Below are 20,583 nucleotides of genomic sequence, written 5' to 3' on the forward strand. Positions count from 1 at the left end.
GTGGATAACAGAGCGCGTGGGTCCTGGCTCGCGGCCGCCTCCTGCTTTGTATTTTAAGGGAATGAACGCTGTTATTGGTGGCAGAGCGAGCACTGCCCAGACGATTGGTTGGGAAAGGTGTGGTAATGGACCAATGGCGGCGCTCCGAAGCCGGATGTGGCTGCCGCTGAGTGATCATGTGACGTGCACGTGGACTGTATGCGGAAGTGATTCCCGCCTGCCCAGCGCGGAATCATGGAGCTGCTGCCCCGGAGCTGCCGGGATTTCGGCACGGCCCAGTACTGGGAGAGCTTCTTCCGCAAGCGGGGGCAGCGGGCCTTCGAGTGGTACGGAGCCCTCCCGGAGCTGGGCGGCGTGCTGCAGCGCTACCTGCGGCCCAGGGACAAGGTGAGCTGGGCTCCGACGCTTAGACGCGGAGCTGTTGTGATCGCGGGGCAAGCTCTGGTGCCACTTTGTATCTAAAACAGAAATCGCCAGTGTGAGCCATAGACAGAGAGAATCAACAAACAAGGTGATAGTTCACTGTTTTGATGCATTCCCAGTGCTCCCGCCCGGGTATAAAGGTGGCTGCGCACTCCGCCGTTCTTGCTGCTCCATATACCACAGGCCAGGAGCTGTAGCGAGCTCCCTGGAGCTGCATATACAGGCACAGCAGGGTCAGGCAGTCCATGAGAGGCGAGGAGGACCTGCTGGAGGGTGTGTACTTCTCACATCTCCAGGAGGGCACTAGAGAAACTAAACACATTTGTAATGTAAATGTTGACTTGCTAATTGTAATAAGCATGTATTTAAATGCACGGAAATAAAGGTTAAACAAACCTTTATTACATTATGTAAGGTGATATCTTCTTATTGGACTAACATTTGATTTATATTCCACTTTTGGTACTTCAAAGCAATTAGGGAAATTCCTATTAGAACCTTATACCAAAAGAGGGCTCACGATCTAAGAGGCCTTTTTACTAAAGATTTTTTTCCCCATTTTTGTGTCTGAGAAAAATGCTTTGTAAATAGGGCCCCAATCTGAGGGTAAAGTGACTTGCCTAAGGTCACAGGGAGCGGCTGCGTTACTTACAGCTCTATACAGTAAAGTTCAGTTGAAGATTTCTCGTCTGTAACGAGCTCGCTGCGCACAATTCGGACGCGTAAGGCAAACCAGCGATACAGTCTCCAGTTTTGCGCATCCGTGGCGCTTCTTAAAACAGACGCGTAACCCTTCCCGCACCTGGCATGTAAATGAACGAATTAGCTGTATAATGAAGGAATTAGCTATTCCCCTCCGATACCGTAACAGGCGCTCAGGTTCTCTCATTAGTAACGCACTGTTTTGCCGCAGCCGTAACGTGTTAGTTTACCGCCTCCCCCTAGTAGGAGTTAGGACTGTGACAGGTCGATCCTCTAAGGCCGCGGTAATAACAGTGCGGCAGTGTCAGGCGCACCCTTCCTCCCCGCACGCACAGTTCTCTTCACTAACTCCCCGATACTCTCCTCTAATCGCATGCAAATGCATGCCGCAGCTTTAAAGCGGTAGGGAAGGGTTATGCCCGCGTAACCCATTTTACTGTATAGGCGCTTAATACAGCGCCTATACAGTAACCAGGGTGCGCTGGTACCTGTCATTTCAAATGGCATTTCAAATGACAGGCACCATGAAGTGAAAAAAAAAAATACCAAAATATGTAAAAACCTGAGTGTTCAAAAAAAAAAATTTTAAATACCTGTCGGAGGGCCGCGTGGGTCCAGGCGGCTGGCGGGCAGCGGCGGGAGCCGGGTGGTCGCGTGTTTAATCTAGGCCGCGGGCGGGTGGGCGCCTGTTCCAGGCAGCGGCGGCGGGGGCGGGTGGACACGCGTTAGTTCGAGACGGCCGGCGGGCGCGTGTTAAATCTAGGCCGGGTCGCACAGGCGCGCATTCATTCATCCAGGCGGAGGAGCCGGCGGCAAAAGCCGCCGGCTCCGCCTGAATGAATGCGCGCCTGTGCGACCCCTGCGATTCGGCGCTCAAGGCAGTCACAGCATTCATTCACTGCCGGTGGGGGCTGCCGGGGCAGCCCCCACCGGCAGTGAATGAATGCGACCCCTGCGATTCGGCGCTCAAGGCAGTCACATGCCGTGACGTCACGGCATGTGACTGCCTTGAGCGCCGAATCGCAGGGGTCGCACAGGCGTGCCTGTGCGGACCCGGCCTAGATTTAACACGCGACCACCCGCCACCCACCGACCGTCTCGAACGAACGCGTGTCCCCCCGCCGCCGCTGCCGCCTGGAACAGGCGCCCACCCGCCCGCGGCCTAGATTTAACACGCGGCCGCCCGCCGGCCGCCTGGACCCACGCGGCCCTCCGACAGGTATTTAAAAATTTTTATTTTTTTTTCTGACAGGTTTTATGTGTCCCACATCATTACATTTTCTCGATCATCTCTGTATCGCTTTTTTTTTTTATTGTGTTTTATTGTTTTTGAGTGTCTTAAGCGGTGTCGATGGATTTGTTACTAGACTCACAGTCCTAACTCCTACTAGGGGGAGGCGGTAAACTAACACGTTACGGCCGCGGCAAAACAGTGCGTTACTAATGAGATAACCTGAGCGCGCGTTACGGTATCTGAGGGGAATAGCTAATTCCTTCATTATACAGCTAATTCGTTCATTTACATGCCGGGTGGGGAAGGGTTACGCGTCTGTTTTAAGAAGAGCTACGGACACGCGAAACTGGAGACTGTATCGCTGGTTTGCCTTACGCGTCCGAATTGTGCGCAGCGAGCTCGTTACAGACGAGAAATCTTCAAATGAATGTTACTGTATCGAGCTGATAGTTATTAAAAGTTTAACTTCTCATGTATCTGGAGTAGAAATGTGCACAAACACAAGTTAAATTGTGCAATCAGCACAGACTGATTATACATTATAACTCAGGAGAGTCTCTTGGACACAATTTATATGAAAGACATGTTCTGTGCCCATGAAATGCTGTAGTGCATTTTGCCCAATGGAAGGTTGAAATCAGGGTTGGATCTCCCCTTCTGGCAGATGCTCTGGGTGCACAGATTCCCCCCCCCCCTCCCCCCAGTAGAGGGGACAAAACAGCTGGGAGTGTGATCTTTCTCTTGGATTCATCCTCCTTGCTCGCCTTTTGCTGCTTCTGCTTTTCTACTACATCCTGATGCAACCTTGCCTATGACTTCTATGATTGCCAGGTTCCCTCCCTCTGAACCATTGATAGGTGCATCCATGCCACTGTTGATAGCCTGGCTCAGAACTTCCGGGTTCACCCCTCTACAATGCTCTTTCTGCCCCTCAAAAAAAAATCAAATGGTTAAATCGAACAAATAATATATTCTATAGGAACAGCCATTTTCCTCCTGTGGCCCAGCAGGACCCCTTAAAGGGCAGCACCCCTGTTGCAGCTACCAATCCCACTCCTGTCCGTGTGGTAAGGATGGGATGCAAGAAGAGCTGATACCCCAGAGCCCTTTCCTGCAGCTCCCAGCCCATTCTTCTTTGTTTGGCTCCTGAATCTGCCCTGCCCTGGGGATCCCAGACTGACACCCTAATTGTTCTCCAAAGCCCCTTGAAAAACTGCTTCTCACTTTCAGGCCGATACAGTAAGGGACGTCTAACCCATGGCACCTAATAGCGCCTTCAACATGTAAATGCATGTTGATGGCCCTATTAGGTATGCGCGCGGGATACAGAAAGTAAAATGTGCAGCCAAGCCAGACGTTTTACTTTCAGAAATTAGCGCCTACCCAAAGGTAGGCGCTAGTTTTTGCCGGCACCGTGAAAGTGCACAGAAAAGCAGTAAAAACTGCTTTTCTGTGCACCCTCCGACTTAATATCATGGCAAGTAGGAGGTCCCGAAAGGTAAAAAAAAAGTAAAAAAATAAACAAAACAAAAAACAAAACTTAAAATGGGCCGGCGACTGTCGGGTCGAAAACCGGACGCTCAATTTTGCCGGCATTGGTTTCCGAGCCCGTGGCTGTCAGCGGGCTCGAGAACCAACGCCAGCAAATTGAGTGTCGGCTGTCAAACCCGCTGACAGCCTTGCTCCGGGCTAAAAGGAGGCGCTAGGGACGCGCCAGTGTCCCTAGCGCCTCCTTTTGCCTGTTTCTACCGCACCACCTAATTTAAATACTGAATCGCGCACACCGGCGAGTGGGCGTTCATCCGTTCTCCCCGTGGACTTTACTGAATCGGCCTGATTGGGAGATGATGGGGAGGTTCCCAAATGAGCAAGGAGTCCCTCAGCAACACTAAGCTGCCCAGATTCTTTTCATTGACACACTACGCAGTAGTAAGTGCCTTTTGCTTTCCCTCCTCTCTGTTACCTGTGCACCTAAGACATATAACTTTTTTGCACACAAGACCAAGAGTAAAATTTCCAGTGCTAAAAAACTGTGAGATGAGCCAGCATACCTCTTTGTAGTGGGGGCAATAACTAATGCCATCATTAGCATTGAATTTCCATACGAGGGTACTAACTTAAAATTAAGTGTTGTCTGCAGAACTTGCTACATCAGCAGTAATGTTTACACACAAAAAATGCATATTCAATTGCAGGTAAAACGGTGCATTCTACCAAACACGTTTTCCCTGTACGTACCCGGATCAGTCCAGACACCCCTCCAGCAGATGGAGACAGAAGTTTTTCAAAACAACCCTGGCATATATAGCAAGGTGCCACCCCCAGTCCCTCAGTCTTACTCTGTCTCCAGCAGATGGCAGAGGTGCAATATGGAACTATCTGAATGTAATCTGCTTTGACATGCTTGAAAGGTGGAATATAAACCAAATGAATTAACTAGCTTTCAAGGGCTAATGTGCTCTTCCTCTGGTCAGAATAGAATGAGCTAGTCCAGAAATATATTGTTAGTTAAATAATAAGGTATTACCTTACATATTATTTTTGTTTTTATTTGTTAATTGCAACTTTGAGCCAGTCTTCTAAAGCTTTGGGAGCAGTATTCAGAAGAATGTTATTTCTGTCATACAAAATAGTTTGGATTCTTTGCAGGTTATGATGTTTATTATTCTTAGTTGAAATTAAGTCTTGTTGATTTGGTTTCAATACAGATGTTTTCCATAGAGACAGTATGGGAAAAGCACCTTATGAATAAGGACAGTACCAGCTATTTAGTAGCTAGAAAGTCCAGGGTTTCCTTTTGTACCTTCATCCTGTGTGGTTTTATCACTCATATTTATACCTCGCTTTTGGTTCTGCAGCCAGTGAGGTTCCAGGGATATCCCTGATGAATATGCATGAGATAAACGAGCTGCCGTCTATGCAGTTAACCTCTGACATATTCATCGTAGATATCCTGAAATCCCAATTGGCTATAAGATCCCAAGCATTAGTTGGGAAACGCTACTGGACGTTTTCTTCGCTCCTAGCAGTGTCCAGTCTGAGAGCACATAGAAATCAGACAGCAGTGCAGGAAATCTCAGGTTTTGAGTGCCTTCAGAATTTGGCACCCAAGGCACATGCCTATGTTGCCGGAGCCTAAATCCGGCCCTGGCTATATTTATACCTTTATATGCATTAGTGTGACGTGAAGATCATAGCAGGACCATAAGTTACCTAAATGCAGAGTGGTGACAGCAGCTTAGTAGAAGACATCAAACCCTTTCTACTCCCCACTGCTATAATTAATTCCCAGGGAGCGACTGGCATTAAACCAGTGCTGGGAGCACTGTACCCCCCTGGAATGGTTCCTGGTATGTGCTGAGTGACAGTTTCTCCTATCATGTGACTGGCATGCTTTTTGTCTCCCTCTGCCTGGACAGGTGTTGGTGGTGGGCTGCGGCAACTCGGAGTTGAGTGAACAGCTGTACGACGTGGGATACCAGCAGCTGGTGAACATCGACATCAGCGAGACAGTGATCCGGCATATGACGGAGCGCAACGCTACTCGCAGGCCTAACCTGAGCTTCCTGCGCATGGATGTGCTCCAGATGGAGTTCCCGGATGCCCATTTCCAGGTGGTGCTGGACAAGGGCACGCTGGACGCCATCCTAACGGACGGGGAGGCTGACACCCTGCAGCGGGCAGACGACATGTTTGCCGAGATCGGCCGGGTGCTGCAGGTGGGGGGCCGCTTCCTGTGCGTCTCACTGGCCCAGGACCACGTGCTGAGGCGGGCAGTTGGCTACTTTGCAAGGGAGGGCTGGATGGTGCGGGTACATCAGATCACAGGCGGCGGGGGAGAAGCAGAGGAGCGGCACTTCCCTCTGCCCGTCTTCATTTTCATCGTAACCAAGTGCAGGAAGATGCCGGGCTCAGCGCTGCGGATCCTGGAGATCTGTGTGGAGGAGAAGGGTCAGGCCGTGCGGATGGACAGCGAGGAGGGGCTGTTGGAGGCGGTGAGAGAGCGGCAGCAGTATGCGCTGCTGAGGAAGCGGCTGAGGAGCGGCCTTGGCCTGGGAGGCGTGTCCCTGGATCTGTGCGACACGGCCTCTGGCAAGCCACGCTACACTTTCTATGTGGTGGACAGCAGTTCTCTGAGGCCGGCCCATGCCAATCACTTTGCCATCTTCATTGGTGAGTTGCCTTTTTCCGGGCAGAGGCTGGGAATGGCTCCTCACGGACTGGGATGGAATAGCCAGAAACTCAGTGTAAAAGCTTAATGTTTTGCTGGACTGAGTACAGGTAACAAGATGGTTCTGTCACTCCTGCTTCCTGTGCTTGCATATAATCTCTGAAATGGGATGGCTGCTCACCGTGCCCTTTGGAGAAAAGGTGGCCTGTAAGGATCCAATTTAAGAAAAGTTGTCACTGAATCTGGGGTGAATTTGGGCAGTAAAGTTACTGCCCGAACAAGAAGGATGTGGAAGTAGCCAGTTGGGTGTATCTTGTAAGATCTAGACTTCTCGATAATGCATGACTTGGACTCGTAGCTGGTAATATGTTTTTGCTGGTGCGCAGGCCCTCTCCCGTTCATTAGGTATTCTTAAGGTGTGCGTACCGTGCAGTGCTTTATGTGCCAGACCATTTGTCCATGTTACTTTTCAACTTGCAGGTATAACTATCCTGTTAAGAAAAAGTTCTGCGCACAGACTGAAAAACACCGATGGAAGTCGGCAGGCACTCGCTGCTGTCTTATCTGCAGCCACTGGTGCCTTCCGACTAATATGGCTTGTTAGGGCCAAAGGCACACTGCTCTGCTCCTGTGCAAGACCTGCAGTCAAGGCCCCTCCTGCCAGTCTGCCCTGATCCACCATTCCCCTAGCAGCAGGAGGAGGAGAGCGGCAGTGCCTCGGCTGTGCCTCTTCTGCTGCTGCCTGGAACCCGACTGCATCTTGCACTCTGCAGCGTGACAGTGTCCCATGTGATTCCTGGGTGGCAGAGGACAAGGAGGACATGGATCAGATCAGCAAGTGAGGGATTGGGGGATGAGAGAAGGGTCATTGGGGGAGGGAGGGTGATAATAAATGGTCCAAATTATTTATCAAGTTTATTAACACTGTACATCTCTGCAAGAACCCTCTGGTCCCCAGAAATGGGCTTCTTAATGGTTCACTCCGTTAGGGAAGCCCGCCTGAAAGAAACTAGGAGTCTGGCATTCTCTAAAGTATATCCCTTCATACGGGACTCTTTACCTGCTCAGCTAAGGGCTATTAATGATATAAAAAAGTCTTCATAAACAGTTAAACCTTTTTATTTTTGTAAGTCTATGATGAAACTTGTTAAAGTAAATAGTGTATTTGTTCTTTCGGTTTTGTATATTATGAATTTTTAACTGTTTTATTGTACAACATTTTCTAAAGGGGTTCTGTATCTTTGTGCACCAGGGTGTGTGTGTGTGTGAGAGAGAGTGTGTGATAGGAGCTACGCTGGTGTGCACGAGAGAGCAAGCGAGGGGATGTGTGTGAGAGGAGGAGCCACGCTGGTGTGCACGAGAGAGCAAGCGAGGGGATGTGTGTGTGTGAGAGGAGGAGCCACACTGGTGTGCACGAGAGAGCAAGCGAGGGGATGTGTGTGTGTGTGAGAGAAGGAGCCACGCTGGTGTGCATGAGAGAGCAAGCGAGGGGATGTGTGTGTGTGAGAGGAGGAGCCACGCTGGTGTGCACGAGAGAGCAAGCAAGGGGATGTGTGTGTGTGTGAGAGGAGGAGCTACGCTGGTGTGCACGAGAGAGCAAGCGAGGGGATCTGTGCCAGGGAGGATGTGTGTGTGAGTGTGAGAAAGCAAAAGAAGGGATCTACACAAAGGTGAGAGGATGTGCTCCATCGCCAGAGCCTCTCACTTCATTTATGTATTGATTTTAGAAACATTTATAGCCTGCTTATAACCAATGTGTCATGCTAAGTGGGTAACATATATTAAAAATAACCACAATACAAATAGACTTCACAGAGTACAGCTTTCCAGATCTTATGTTTTCCGTGTACCACACATCTTTCTCTAATGCCTGCTGCTTTGTTCTCAGTCCCGCAGGGCAGAGAGACAGAGTGGCTCTTTGGGACAGAGGAGGGAAGGAGACAGCTAGCTGGCAGCGCCGGCTTCAGGAGGTTGATCGTGGTCGCCTTACACAGAGACCAGGAGTATGATGGGATGGAAGGCATCCAGTCAGAGTTGTCAGTCAAAGTCCTGGAGCTCGCACCCCCGGGTGTGCCAGCCAATCAGCAGGTAATGGCTGCTGGCCAAGCATTTACGCACAGGTTTCAAAGAAAATGCATGTGCTTTGTGGGTTTAATACTGTCAAATGATGTCATCTGAGGCAGTACAGAGGCTCTTGTAGGAATGGTGGGAGGCAGGTTTTGTGCAAATTGCTATTTTGTCTTCTGTAAGCGAGAGCTGCAAGAACCAGGTTGCTCCAGTAAAATATAAGAACATAAGAAGTGTCATTAAGCGAGATGGTGGCCAATCCCTAAAAGTAGATCCAGTTTCTTGCCACTCACTCCCTAAGACAAGTGGTGGGTCTCTCTGAACCACCTGATCAGTAACTGTTTATGAACTGGGAAGATGTTGCCCATTATTGCTTGGATGTCGGGGCTTTAGTGAGGGGGCTCTACGAGCGGGACTCTCCATGTCCAACCCGAGTAAAGGGGAGCTTAGGTACTTCCCGGGAGTCTGGGCTGATCCGGGTACGCACAGGGAAAGGGAAATTGGTTCTTACCTGCTAATTTTCATTCCTGTAGTACCACAGATTAGTCCAGAGACCTGCCCATTTACTGAGGAGGAGAGTCTGCTGCTCCTACTGTTGCTTTGTATATAGTGCAGAGTTGGAGGTTTTCAATGCTAATAGCTTATGTTAAATTTGGGAAATGAGTTTTTCCGTTGTCTTTTTGGCCAACTTCACCTTCTTCTGGCTTGTTGGAGAGGAGCGTCCTTGCTTAGAAGCTTGCTTAGAATATATATGGTTGTTGCTGTCATCTTGGCTTGGGTACAGGTCAATACTGAGCGACTGCAGGTGGCACACTGGATTATGTACAGTATCTGTGAAACTTTCTCTGCCTCCATCTGCTGGCAGGGAGGCAAAACGCATAATTTTGTAGACATCTGTCGTATCCCCCCTCAATTGTCTCTTCTCCGAGCTAAGCAGCCGTAACCTGTCTTCATAAGGGAGCTGTTCCAGCCTTTTAATCATCCTTTTTGGCCCTTCTCTAAATATTGTCTGTTTCTGCTGCATTTGTTTTTGAGGTGGGAGTGACCAAAACTATAGTAGACAGTACTCGAGGTGCAGGCAGACCACTGAACCTACTCAGAAGAGAGAATTGTTAAGTGGAGTGCCTCAGGGACCAGTTTTGGCACAGAGTCTGCTCAATATCTTCGTGAGCGACATTGCAGAGGGCACAGAAGGAAAAGTTTGTCTTTGTGCGAATCATAGTAAGATCTGCAACCGAGTGGACACACCTGGAGGAAGAGAGAGTAAGAGGTGATTTAAGAAAGCTTGAAGAGTAGCCGAACGTCTGGCAGCTGGGGTTCAATGCCAAGAAGTGCAGAGTTGTGCATCTGGGGTGCAGTAATCCAAAAGAGCTGAATGTAATGGGGGTGGGATGAATGGCTCATGGACTGGGAGAGGGACTTGGGGTGATAGTGTCTGGCAATGAAACAGTGTGACGAGATGGTGACAGAAGCCAGAGGGATGTTGGGCTGCATTGAAAAAGGAATAGCCAGTGAGAATGAGGAGGTGGTGATGCCCTTGGTGAGGCCTCATCTGGAGTACTGTGCTCAGTTCTGGAGCCCGTGTATCAAAAAGGATAAGGATAGGATGGAAGCATTTCAGAGAGAGGCGTCCAGTGGTCTGGGGGTCTGCATCAAAAGCCATTTAAGATGAGCGTGAAGGACCTGAATATGCCCTGGAGGAGAGGAGATGCAAGGAAGATCAGATACAGACTTCAGATACCTGAAAGGTATTGATGCACAAAAAGAAACGTCAGAACTAGGGATCATGAAATGAAGCGACTCGGAACCAAGATCAGGAGATATTTCTTCGCAGAGAGGGTGGTGGATGCCAGGAAGAGGCGGTGAAGATGAGGAGAATGATGGAATTAAAAAAGGCTTGGGGACAAGGATCCCTACAGACTAGAGGATGTTAATGAAAAAATGGGGTAACCTTTGTTAACTTTAGGTGTAACAATTCTGCATGGGGGTTAACCTGCACAGAGGCAGTCGCTACCACCCTTAACAGAAGGCAAGAGTGAAACCTTTATGGAACGGCAGTTACTACCAAAAGCAACTTGCTGGGCAGACTGGATGGACCTTTAGTCTTTATCTGCCGTCATTACTATGTCACTGTACTATAGTTTTATCTATGCTGCACTAGCACCCTCTCTCATCCTGCTGAGTTTTCTTCCAGATCCCCTTCCTCTCCGCTGGTGGAGACATTGGTGTGCGCACGATCCAGCAGCGTGGCTGCAGCGACCTTAGTGGCGAGTACGTCATAGAGGATGTGAAGGCAGAAGGGGAGCACTACTTCCGACGGCTCATCTTCCTCACCAGCAGGAACGTGGTGCAGTCGGAGGCCAGGTTACTGCCCACGGCTCCGGCCAAAGGTGAGAGGGCGTTCTGAGGACATTGCTTCCTTTTGCCAAGCGGTAAAGGAAGAGATTATTGGGGGCTTGTGGTACATGGTAATGGGACACCCAGAAAAACAATTCTTCCAGTCGATATTTTCAAGACCCAAATAAGGTGCAACCTTTAATATATGTAGAACTGTTATGTAGATCAGCTACGAGATAACATATTATCTGAAACAACCTTAATGGTCCACATTAATGTATTTTTACATTATTTTTTTGTAATTTTTCTTATTGCAAATAAAATCAAATGATCAGCGAATTTCAAATAATATGAGCCACATCTAAGTCAAAAGAATTGAATGTCACAAAAGAATCAACTTATCTTCCAAAAGTGCAGCGTTGTGACTTTTCTGGTTAAGTTATGAGATTAATAGCAGATCTAAACTTATCTGGATGTGACTTATCCAGCTAAGTAGTGGCAAATTCAGGAAATATTCAGCAGCCTAGCTGTGCTGCTGGATATCCCGGGTAAGTCTTATCCAGCTGACTTACATAAAGAGGCCAAACCTATCCCTTTATGTGTAAATCAGCTTGCCTGGGGTGTAACTGGCATAAGCCTCTTATACCCCTGCTGGATATTTAGTTATTTATTTTTTTAATTTATTTTAAGTTTTTTTTTTATACCGATTTTCCTGCATAAAATGCATATCAAACCGGTTTACAATGAAACAGAATGAGCAGGAAGTAAAATTCCTTAGTCTAATACATTTAAACGTCAATAATGAAATAATTTTAAACAAAGCAAAAAGCTAAATAACATTAATAAAAGTTAAATTATTAACATAAACATAAATATAATTATATTAGAAGGAGCACAAAGGGGAAAACCCCTTTGTCACGCCCGGCACGCGACGTTAATCGGGTCGCCGCTGGCTGGTCGTCATGACGTCGGGGGGGGGGGGGGGCGAGTCTTCACATCGCTGATTTTCTCTTTTAACATCTCAGTTCATTTTTACTATTTTTTTGTGTCTTTTTCTCACAAGATGTAGTTTTCTTTAAGTGCCCGATGGTAGTGGGCTGCCCCTCTGTAACAGCGCCTGGTGGAATCGCGCCGTTAATCGGGTTTTTTATTTAGTTATCCTTGGCATTTAGGGTAATTCTGTGAGACAGGAGAGAAGGCCAAAACCACTGCTTTGTTTTTGCTGGGATACTGTTTGCACGAGAAGCAGGGTCATGTGCTTGTGAGCTGTAATATCTGCAAACCAATTCATTTTTGGTTTTCACCTACAGGATTTGTCTGTTTTGGGGATTGTACTAAGCAATCTGGTGGTGTTTTAGTTTGGGTTCATTTCATATAATCACTAAAAGGAGTTGAACTTACAAAAGAAACTAAAAAATTAATTCTCTTGCCTTGGTTTTTAGGCCAAAAGAGGAGAAAGAAGGAGAAAAAGAAGCATCCAGCAGCGGCTCCTGCTGCCACCCTGCTGACCTGCCAGCCTGCAGCTGTGGATAAGAGTTTCCTGTGCTGTCAGCACCACAAGGCCATGGTGGCTGGGTTCTCCCTGCTGACCAACCCGCAGCTCGTGCCAGGTACCTGGTGAGCAGGTGACATCTGCACGCCCCAGTAACTAGCCACAGATACCCACCTACATACCCATGCATTCACCCCTACACACACACACACACACACACACTCCATGCCCCAGTAACTAGCCACAGATACCCACCTACATACCCATGCCCTCATATTCACCCCTACACACACACACACACACACTCCATGCCCCAGTAACTAGCCACAGATACCCACCTACATACCCATGCCCTCATATTCACCCCTACACACACACACACACACACACACACACTCCATGCCCCAGTAACTAGCCACAGATACCCACCTACATACCCATGCATTCACCCCTACACACACACACACACACACTCCATGCCCCAGTAACTAGCCACAGATACCCACCTACATACCCATGCCCTCATATTCACCCCTACACACACACACACACACACACACACTCCATGCCCCAGTAACTAGCCACAGATACCCACCTACATACCCATGCATTCACCCCTACACACACACACCCCACACACACACACACTCCATGCCCCAGTAACTAGCCACAGATACCCACCTACATACCCATGCATTCACCCCTACACACACACACACACACACACTCCATGCCCCAGTAACTAGCCACAGATACCCACCTACATACCCATGCCCTCATATTCACCCCTACACACACACACACACACACACACACACTCCATGCCCCAGTAACTAGCCACAGATACCCACCTCATACCCATGCCCTCATATTCACCCCTACACACACACACACACTCCATGCCCCAGTAACTAGCCACAAATACCCACCTCATACCCATGCATTCACCCCTACACACACACACACTCCATGCCCCAGTAACTAGCCACAAATACCCACCTCATACCCATGCCCTCATATTCACCCCTACACACACACACACACACACTCCATGCCCCAGTAACTAGCCACAAATACCCACCTACATACCCATGCCCTCATATTCACCCCTACACCCTCACTCCATGCCCCCCCTTTATCAGAAGGAAATCTTCCTCTAATATTGCTGCTTTTTCATTCCTCTGAGCTCGCAGAGTCACGGTGCTGGTGGTCGGTCTGGGCGGAGGGAGCCTGCCGCTCTTCATCCACGATTACTTCCCCCAGTCTTGCCTGCATGCAGTTGAGATCGATGCCTGCATGCTGGAGGTGGCGTGCCAGTGGTTCGGCTTCTCTCAAGATGACCGGATGGAAGTGCACATTGACGATGGCTTGGTGTACATCAGCCAGCTGGCACAGAAAGGTAATGGGGCAGCACTGGCGCTCTGCTGCATCAATAGCCGCAGGCGGGTAACCCTGGGATGTAACGTGCAGCCCAAGTGTGTGCTGCTTTATAATACAGCTCCAGCGAGAAGGGTGTTGCATTCACAGATTGGGGATATGGCAGGTAATGTGCTCCCGTGGAGAATCTGTTGAACAGGCCCGGGGACCGTAGGCCCAGGCCTCATCCCTGACTTTCCAGCATGAGCCACGTCCTCAGCCACCTCCCATCCCGAGCCTGTGTGCATGGAAGGCCCCCATGCCCTGGGGCACGGGCTTGACCAGTGCACATCTTCCTTCCACAGGAGAAGCACCTTATGATGTCGTCATGTTTGACATAGACAGCAAAGACCCATCCCTAGGGATAAGCTGCCCCCCACCTGCGTTTGTGGAGAAATCGTTCCTGCAGAAAGTGAGGCGCATCTTGATGCCAGAGGGTAAGTAACTGTGAAATCATGAGAGAGCATCAGTGGGGCTGGCACGATGGCTGTAAATTGCTTCCCGGCTCAGGTCTTCTGCTGTCTGGGCCTGAGGTGGAGGTAGCGCTAACGGCCATTGTGGTAGGAGAGATCATGGTCATCGTCAACGGTGACACCTAGTGGCTAAATTTAGGGCCCATGATTTGCAGGGTTTCTGAAGGAGCCCTGGTGTGTGGCTGAGGACTGTTGTTGAGCTGGGAAGGGATATTAACGGCAAAAAATCTCCAGGTAGTTCCAAATAAAGGCGCATGGCACCAACTCCTAGCACTAGTTTTGATTTGAACTGGAAGCCCAAAATCAGCAGGAAGAAATCTCAGTGCCTCACTTTGTTTAACTCTGTTTTATTGGAAAACCAATGATAATGCATCAACTGGACATGGCGATGTGTTCCTTAACATGCCATGTCTCTCTGATAAGCAAGAGCTCCACTAATTATTTATTTAAATTGTTTTTATATACTGCACGTTCAAACAGACTTAAACGGGGCAGATTTCAATATCACATTCACAGTGTTACATGAAAGTTAACGACATAATACATAAAATATTTATAAATATAAAAAACAAAAGCAGACCTACAGTATAACGAAGGATGTGCCTGAAAATAAAAGTGATGAAAAAAAAGTAAGGTGTTCCCTGTACGTGCCCGGATCAGTCCAGACTCCTGGGTTTAATCATCCCTGCCAGCAGATGGAGACAGAGAGAGTCTCACTGACACTGCTTGACAAGCCCTGGTGCCACCTGCAGTAGCTCAGTATTTCTGTCTCCAGCAGATGGCGGGTGCATAAACCTGCAGTCTTTTTTTCTTTACCCTTGCTTTTAGGGGTTTTTTTTTTCCTTCTTTTTCGGTGAGCCTTCCTCACAGGGGACCTTTCCTTTCCTTGTTCGGTTGAGGGGGACCAGTTAAGGTCCAATTTGGTGCCTTGGGGCTTCTAAATGGCAGATGAAATTTAATGTGGACAAATGCCAAGTGATGCACATAAGAAAAATAACCCTAATTTTAGATGCACGATGATGGGTTCTGCATTAAGAATAACCACCCAGGAAAAGGATCTTGGAATCATTGTCAACAGTACATTGAAATCCTCAGCTCAGTGTGCAGTGGTGTAGAAAAAAGCAAACCATGCTAGGAATTGTTGAGAAAGGAACTGAGATCAATGGTGTGGCTGCACCTTGAGGCGTGTGTGCAGTTCTGGTCACCTCATATCAAAAAAAGGTACAGAGAAGGCCATTAACAAGAGTTAGGGAGGTAGGAACAGCTCCCTTATAAAGAGAGGTTACAGGTTAGGGCTCCCAGCTTGGAAAAGAGAGACTTGAGGGGATATGATTGAAGTAGAACAGATAGAGAACGGCTATTTACCCTTTCAGATAATACTAGGATTAGGGGACATTCTTTTATGCTAACAAGTAGCAGATTTAAAACAAATTGGAGAAAATGTTTTTTCACTCAACGCACAATCAAGATATGGAATTCATCGCCTGAGGATGTAGTCGAGGCACAACGCATACCTGGGTTTAAAAAGGGTTTGGACACATTAATGGAAGAAAAGTCCATAAATAGTTATTAACCAGGTGCCTCGGGGAGAGCCATCACTTGTCATAGGGCGAGAGCAGCAAAAAATTGAATCTGCTTGTAGGGACTGGCCCCTGTCAGAGACAGGAAGCTGCGTGCGATGGCCCTCTGGTCTGATCCAGCTTGGCACTGCTTATTTGCTCCCAAGAGGCTGCTAAACTTTTGCTTCTAAATTTTCTTGCACAGGTTGGTTTGTAGGGCTCTCAGGTTTTGGGCAGACATGTAAGGACAATCACTTTGCTGCTTGACCCGCTGCATGACCTTGGCCTGAAGCCATACGTGCACCTCTGCTTGCAGGCAAAGCTGGACAGTTTCCTGACTTGAGTGTTTCAGGGGCTTAGGGTCCTGGGTCTTGGAATCTGCCGACTGGACTCGGGGCGGGGGATTCTTCTTTCCTTGAGGGGGTGGTGAGAAAAGGAAAAATGTGGTAAAGTGCCTACAGCTAAAACTGAAAAGAGCCTAGAAATGGAGAACTATTAAGATTAGAGCTTCACGTTCTCGCGTGTGTGTAGATGTAGTCATAGTGGACCTGCTGGTGTGAGCGCTACAGTTTCACAACCAATGTGTATAATACTTGTTTGCAGGGGGGCTGTCACAGGCGATCCAATAATTCAATTATAAATAACCCACAAGAAACAGGCGTTTTAGGGTGGGAATTGCAGATGACACAGTCTCAGGAATTGCATATGGAAATTGTCACCACGTAAGGGATGGTAGATGCATGAGGAACCTTTCAGGAGAGGTGGGGGATTTGGGGGACGTGTCCGTGGTGCCAGGGAAGTGAGTGTCATGTGCTGAGGCACCTTGTGCCCTTGGTTTCTCTGCTCCTTTGTAGTGACTCTTTGATTGCCTCTGTCCTGACTTGCAGGTGTCTTTGTTCTGAATTTGGTTTGCCGTGACCCAGCCCTGAAAGAACAGGTCCTTGCTGTGCTCAGAGAGATTTTCCCGCTGGTTTATGTCCGAAAGATCGAGGATGAGGTGAACGAGATCCTGTTCTGCCAGAGTTTCCCAGAGCCAGCGCGGACGCACGCAGAGCTATTGGAGCGAGCCCGGGTGCTGCAGAGCCAGCTGGAGAGGCCCGGGCAGCCATGGGACAGCAGCTACCTCCTCTCCGACATGTTAAAGTCGCTGCAGCTCGTGTGAGCACAGCTCTGGGACCGTTAGGCATATGTTTATCAGCGCAGGATGTGTGAGCGGTGAAGTGATAGAAGGGGCTGGCTGTGACTGCTGATTCCTAGGGGGGGGGGGGGGGGGGGGGGGGGAGATGGAAGGGTAAAACCGGTTCTGCCCTTCCATCTGTCAGTAGGAGGTTTCTCTCCTCTTGTCAGGGCCGAGCCATCCTCCAGTTTCTTGAATGTTTAGGATGGTGGAGAGAAGCTGAGCATGTGTGTGTCCTGGGATCCTGAAGCGGGCGCATCTCCAGCCGCAGGAGAAAACAAGCCTGGTACATACCCAGGATAATTCTCCTGGTGGCAGCGGTGGACTCTGGGGAGAACAGACTCGCAGCAGACATCGCTAGCTCCAGCCATGGCCTACGGGCTGGACCAGGTTACCCACCCTGCAGCTATCGGAAGAAGCCCCTCGCCCTAGGTTTCCCTTTTGTACGCGTGGCTGCACCTCATGCACAGCAGGGCCCGTGGCCAGAGCAGCTGCTGTGTCCTAGTCTGGGTCCCGTGGTGCAGCAGTTTCTCTCCCGCAGCGCCTGATTTCACCCTGTAAGAGCTTGGATGGATGCTGATAGGGCAGGGGCTCCAAGCACAATGTGGGGGCGCTGAGGACCCTTTTAGTGAGTAAAGCCCACGTACTGGCCCATGAAGTCCTGCGCGGGTATTTATAGCGCTGTCCTGCCTGGATCGCTGCTCTTACATATACAGTACATATCGCTGTTGGGTTGATGTCCTTGGGTCTGTGTTGCGGAAGCCATGATGGTTTTAGGGCCTCGAATCCCTCTCCCTACCCCTGAGAACCTGCTGATTGCGGTTGTGCTCTTCTGCCCGCAGCTCCCCTCAGAGACAGCAGGGGGATGGGATTTCCCACTCCTTTTACCTCGCAGGTCATTCTTTACATATTTCGGCTTGTATTCGTGTTTCTGTGGTACTGGGGTGCTGCTGTAAGATCCCCCACCCTTTCAGGGCTTGTATAACCACCTTCCCAGCTGCTAATTTCCAAATCTGAATACTATGTGAGATATCCATGCGCTAAAGGAAATTCTACATTTTTTAAGGTCTCTGTAAGTTGGGATGGGGGGGGGGAGGGGGGGTCATGTAATGAGGTTCGAGGATTTCCTTTAACCCCTCAATCTTTACTGCTCCTCCCTCCCACACCCCCACCTCCTGTGAAGACGCAGCAACCACTCCTTGATTTATTACTTTCATTATAATCTACAAAACGTGGCCTCCATCCCCTGCTTCCACTTCCAGCCCCCCCTCTCCTCTCCTCACCAGCGGGCCTGGCTGCCCCTGAGAGCACGGCAGCGCTCCAAGACAAAACTGGAAACGGGAGAATGATTGATTTGCTTGTGCGCTTTAAACGGGTGGCAAGAATTTAATCAGCAAAAACAAAGAAATCTGCTGTCTCCAGAATGCCACTCTCTATGGTGTCCTCGTCTCGGTCGGGTCCCGAGAACCAGCCGGTGCAGCCGTGCTTGCACCTGGCGCGCTCCATGCACTCGTCGTGCCTGCTGGAGTGCGAGGAGTAGCTGCTCCTCAGCCAGTCGTCCTCCAGCACCTTCCTCATGGAGAATATGGTGATGGGGAAAACGCCCACCTTCTGCAGGAAGCACACCACCAGCCAGGTGGTCACGATCATTATCTCCCTCTCACAGGCGGGTCCCCAGCGTCAGAAGTCTCAGCCAGCTGCTTCCTCAGCCCAGATGTTTCATGAACATGGCCGCCCAGGCTGAAACCGCTAAGCCAGACTCACTGGGGCTGGCAGTGCTGAGCCAGCCTCCCCCTCCTCAGGACCAGTGTCGCGCTCAGTGGTTGTGACATCACCGGCAGCCGTGGTAACCACTCTCTGCCCTTATAAGGGCAGAGAGTGGCCATGGCTGCTTTTCTGTGGCGGGGGGGGGGGGGGGGGGATTGGATAACATGGGAAGAGGCTCTTCCAGAGATTTATTCTGCAGAGCGTGAGGTATTGAACCACCAAACTCCACCTGAAGGACGAGTGGGGATGCGTGGAGCCGGAGCAACAAGAGGTACTGAGGAGAAATCCATAAAAAAAAACAACAATAAATCTTTCTTTTGTTTTTGGGGGGATTTTTTTTTCAGTAGTTTGGTTTGGATATCCACTCGGGGTCAAAGGGTTACTGTGTAGGAAAGTCTTGGTTTTTTTTTCTTTCTGCAGGTTATGTAATACCAAGTGATAACAATAGGCAAATGTTTCTGTAGATAACAAACAAAGGGGGTTATTTTCCAAACCCTTTTCGCATGCGATGTGATGCAGATTAGGGGGGAGGGGCGGGGTCGGCAGTGTTTTCGCGGCCGGCGGTAATGTTACTGACTATCATCGGCAGTAGCGCGCCGAAGAACTGCACCTTTTATGCTGTCGCTGTTGGGCGTGGCAGCCGGCGCACCGCAGTGGTGTGAAGGCCGCGGCCTTTCCCAGGCCCCCCCCCCCCCCCCCCCGTTTTCCCAGCATTCGCCATCCTGCGACAGAATGGTGAGTCCAGGCCGACGTGAGGAAACGTCTATAACTTGGTAAAAATATATTTTGTGGGCCTGGTGGTTAAATCTCTGGACTGTTGTGTTATCCAAACTTAGTAACTTGAGGTATTTGAAAAATAAATTGTTAATATTCTGAGTAAGCAATGGCTACAAGGATGCCTTCTTCATAAGATACGTGGCCACCTGCTGTGGTCTGTGGTAAGTACGGTGACTACTGGCAGGCGGCAGGACATGGAGGTCAGACTGAGGGGAGAGAGGCACAGAGCAGTCTCCGGGCTTCCTTCATCTGCGCATCCCAATTTAAACTCCTTTATTTAAACAGCTTGCATTCAGGATCTGGGTGGGGGCCATTTTGTTTCTGTTTTGTTTATATGTAATGCCGTGGTGGTTGAATGTTTTACGAGTGTCCCACCCTGCAATCCGCCTCATCCTTCTGCTGTGAGGCCTGTGGAATATAAACTTTAATACATTCAGGGGGGAGCCTTTCACCTTCGCTGCCTCGCCCATCCTCCTCCCTCACCGGGGTGGGTCTGGGAGGGAGGAGAAAGAAGAAACAGAAAAAATAAATACACCGGCCAGATTGTGAATGATTTTTAGCTGGCCTCGGCTCTTCTTATTGGATTTCTTTCTGTTTTCATTCTGGGTGTCTGTGGCTCCTTTATTTAGGAATAAATGGGGGGGTGGAGAAGGGAATTTGTACCGGTTTGATTGTGCTGCTGCTTGTATGGTGCACAAGAGGAACAGTTGTACAATATGAGTTTTGTCTAATCTATTGTTAAAACATGGAATAAAATAGATTTAAATTAAAAAAAAAAAAAAAACCAAAGCTTGCTGATATTTTCCTTGGCCTTTATTTCACTACCAAACTGTGCCCGACAGCAATTTGTAATATGGTTTTGAAATAAAGATTGAAGATATCATTAAGCTGTTTGCAAATCTTTCTCATGCATATTCATGGTGGATATCCTGACTACCAGGCCTGGCCACCCCTGCCCTATTCTTTCACTTTGGTACTGACCACTGTC

General features: G+C 49.1%; 1 protein-coding gene across 2 annotated transcripts; it reads left to right on the forward strand.

Annotated features, from left to right (window-relative positions):
* Positions 1-91: 91 nt before the first annotated feature.
* Positions 92-20,426, forward strand: EEF1AKNMT (eEF1A lysine and N-terminal methyltransferase). Of its 2 annotated transcripts, none has more exons than XR_003859091.1 (8): positions 92-387; positions 5,779-6,532; positions 8,419-8,618; positions 10,792-10,987; positions 12,377-12,544; positions 13,620-13,825; positions 14,148-14,279; positions 16,762-16,898. XR_003859091.1 is itself a non-coding variant. In XM_029618974.1 (8 exons), the coding sequence occupies exons 1-8, from the start codon at positions 235-237 to the stop codon at positions 17,034-17,036; spliced, it is 2,091 nt and encodes a 696-aa protein (XP_029474834.1). In that variant the 5' UTR covers positions 101-234; the 3' UTR covers positions 17,037-20,426. The 2 variants fall into 2 exon arrangements, 1 of the variants encoding a protein (XP_029474834.1); XM_029618974.1 differs by having other exon boundaries at positions 101-387; positions 13,613-13,825; positions 16,762-20,426.
* Positions 20,427-20,583: the final 157 nt, after the last annotated feature.

Source organism: Rhinatrema bivittatum, chromosome 10, assembly GCF_901001135.1.
Source record: "Rhinatrema bivittatum chromosome 10, aRhiBiv1.1, whole genome shotgun sequence".
In the NCBI taxonomy this organism is placed as follows: Eukaryota; Metazoa; Chordata; class Amphibia; order Gymnophiona; family Rhinatrematidae; genus Rhinatrema; species Rhinatrema bivittatum.

What these genes read in the sequence shown, in the direction of transcription:
- EEF1AKNMT (XM_029618974.1), top strand. Translation starts at nt 235, where the DNA reads ATGGAGCTGCTGCCCCGGAGCTGCCGGGATTTCGGCACGGCCCAGTAC. An exon ending in TCACTTTGCCATCTTCATTG is followed by an intron (nt 6,533 to 8,418) that starts GTGAGTTGCCTT and finishes CTTTGTTCTCAG; the next exon opens with TCCCGCAGGGCAGAGAGACA. An exon ending in GCCCACGGCTCCGGCCAAAG is followed by an intron (nt 10,988 to 12,376) that starts GTGAGAGGGCGT and finishes CTTGGTTTTTAG; the next exon opens with GCCAAAAGAGGAGAAAGAAG.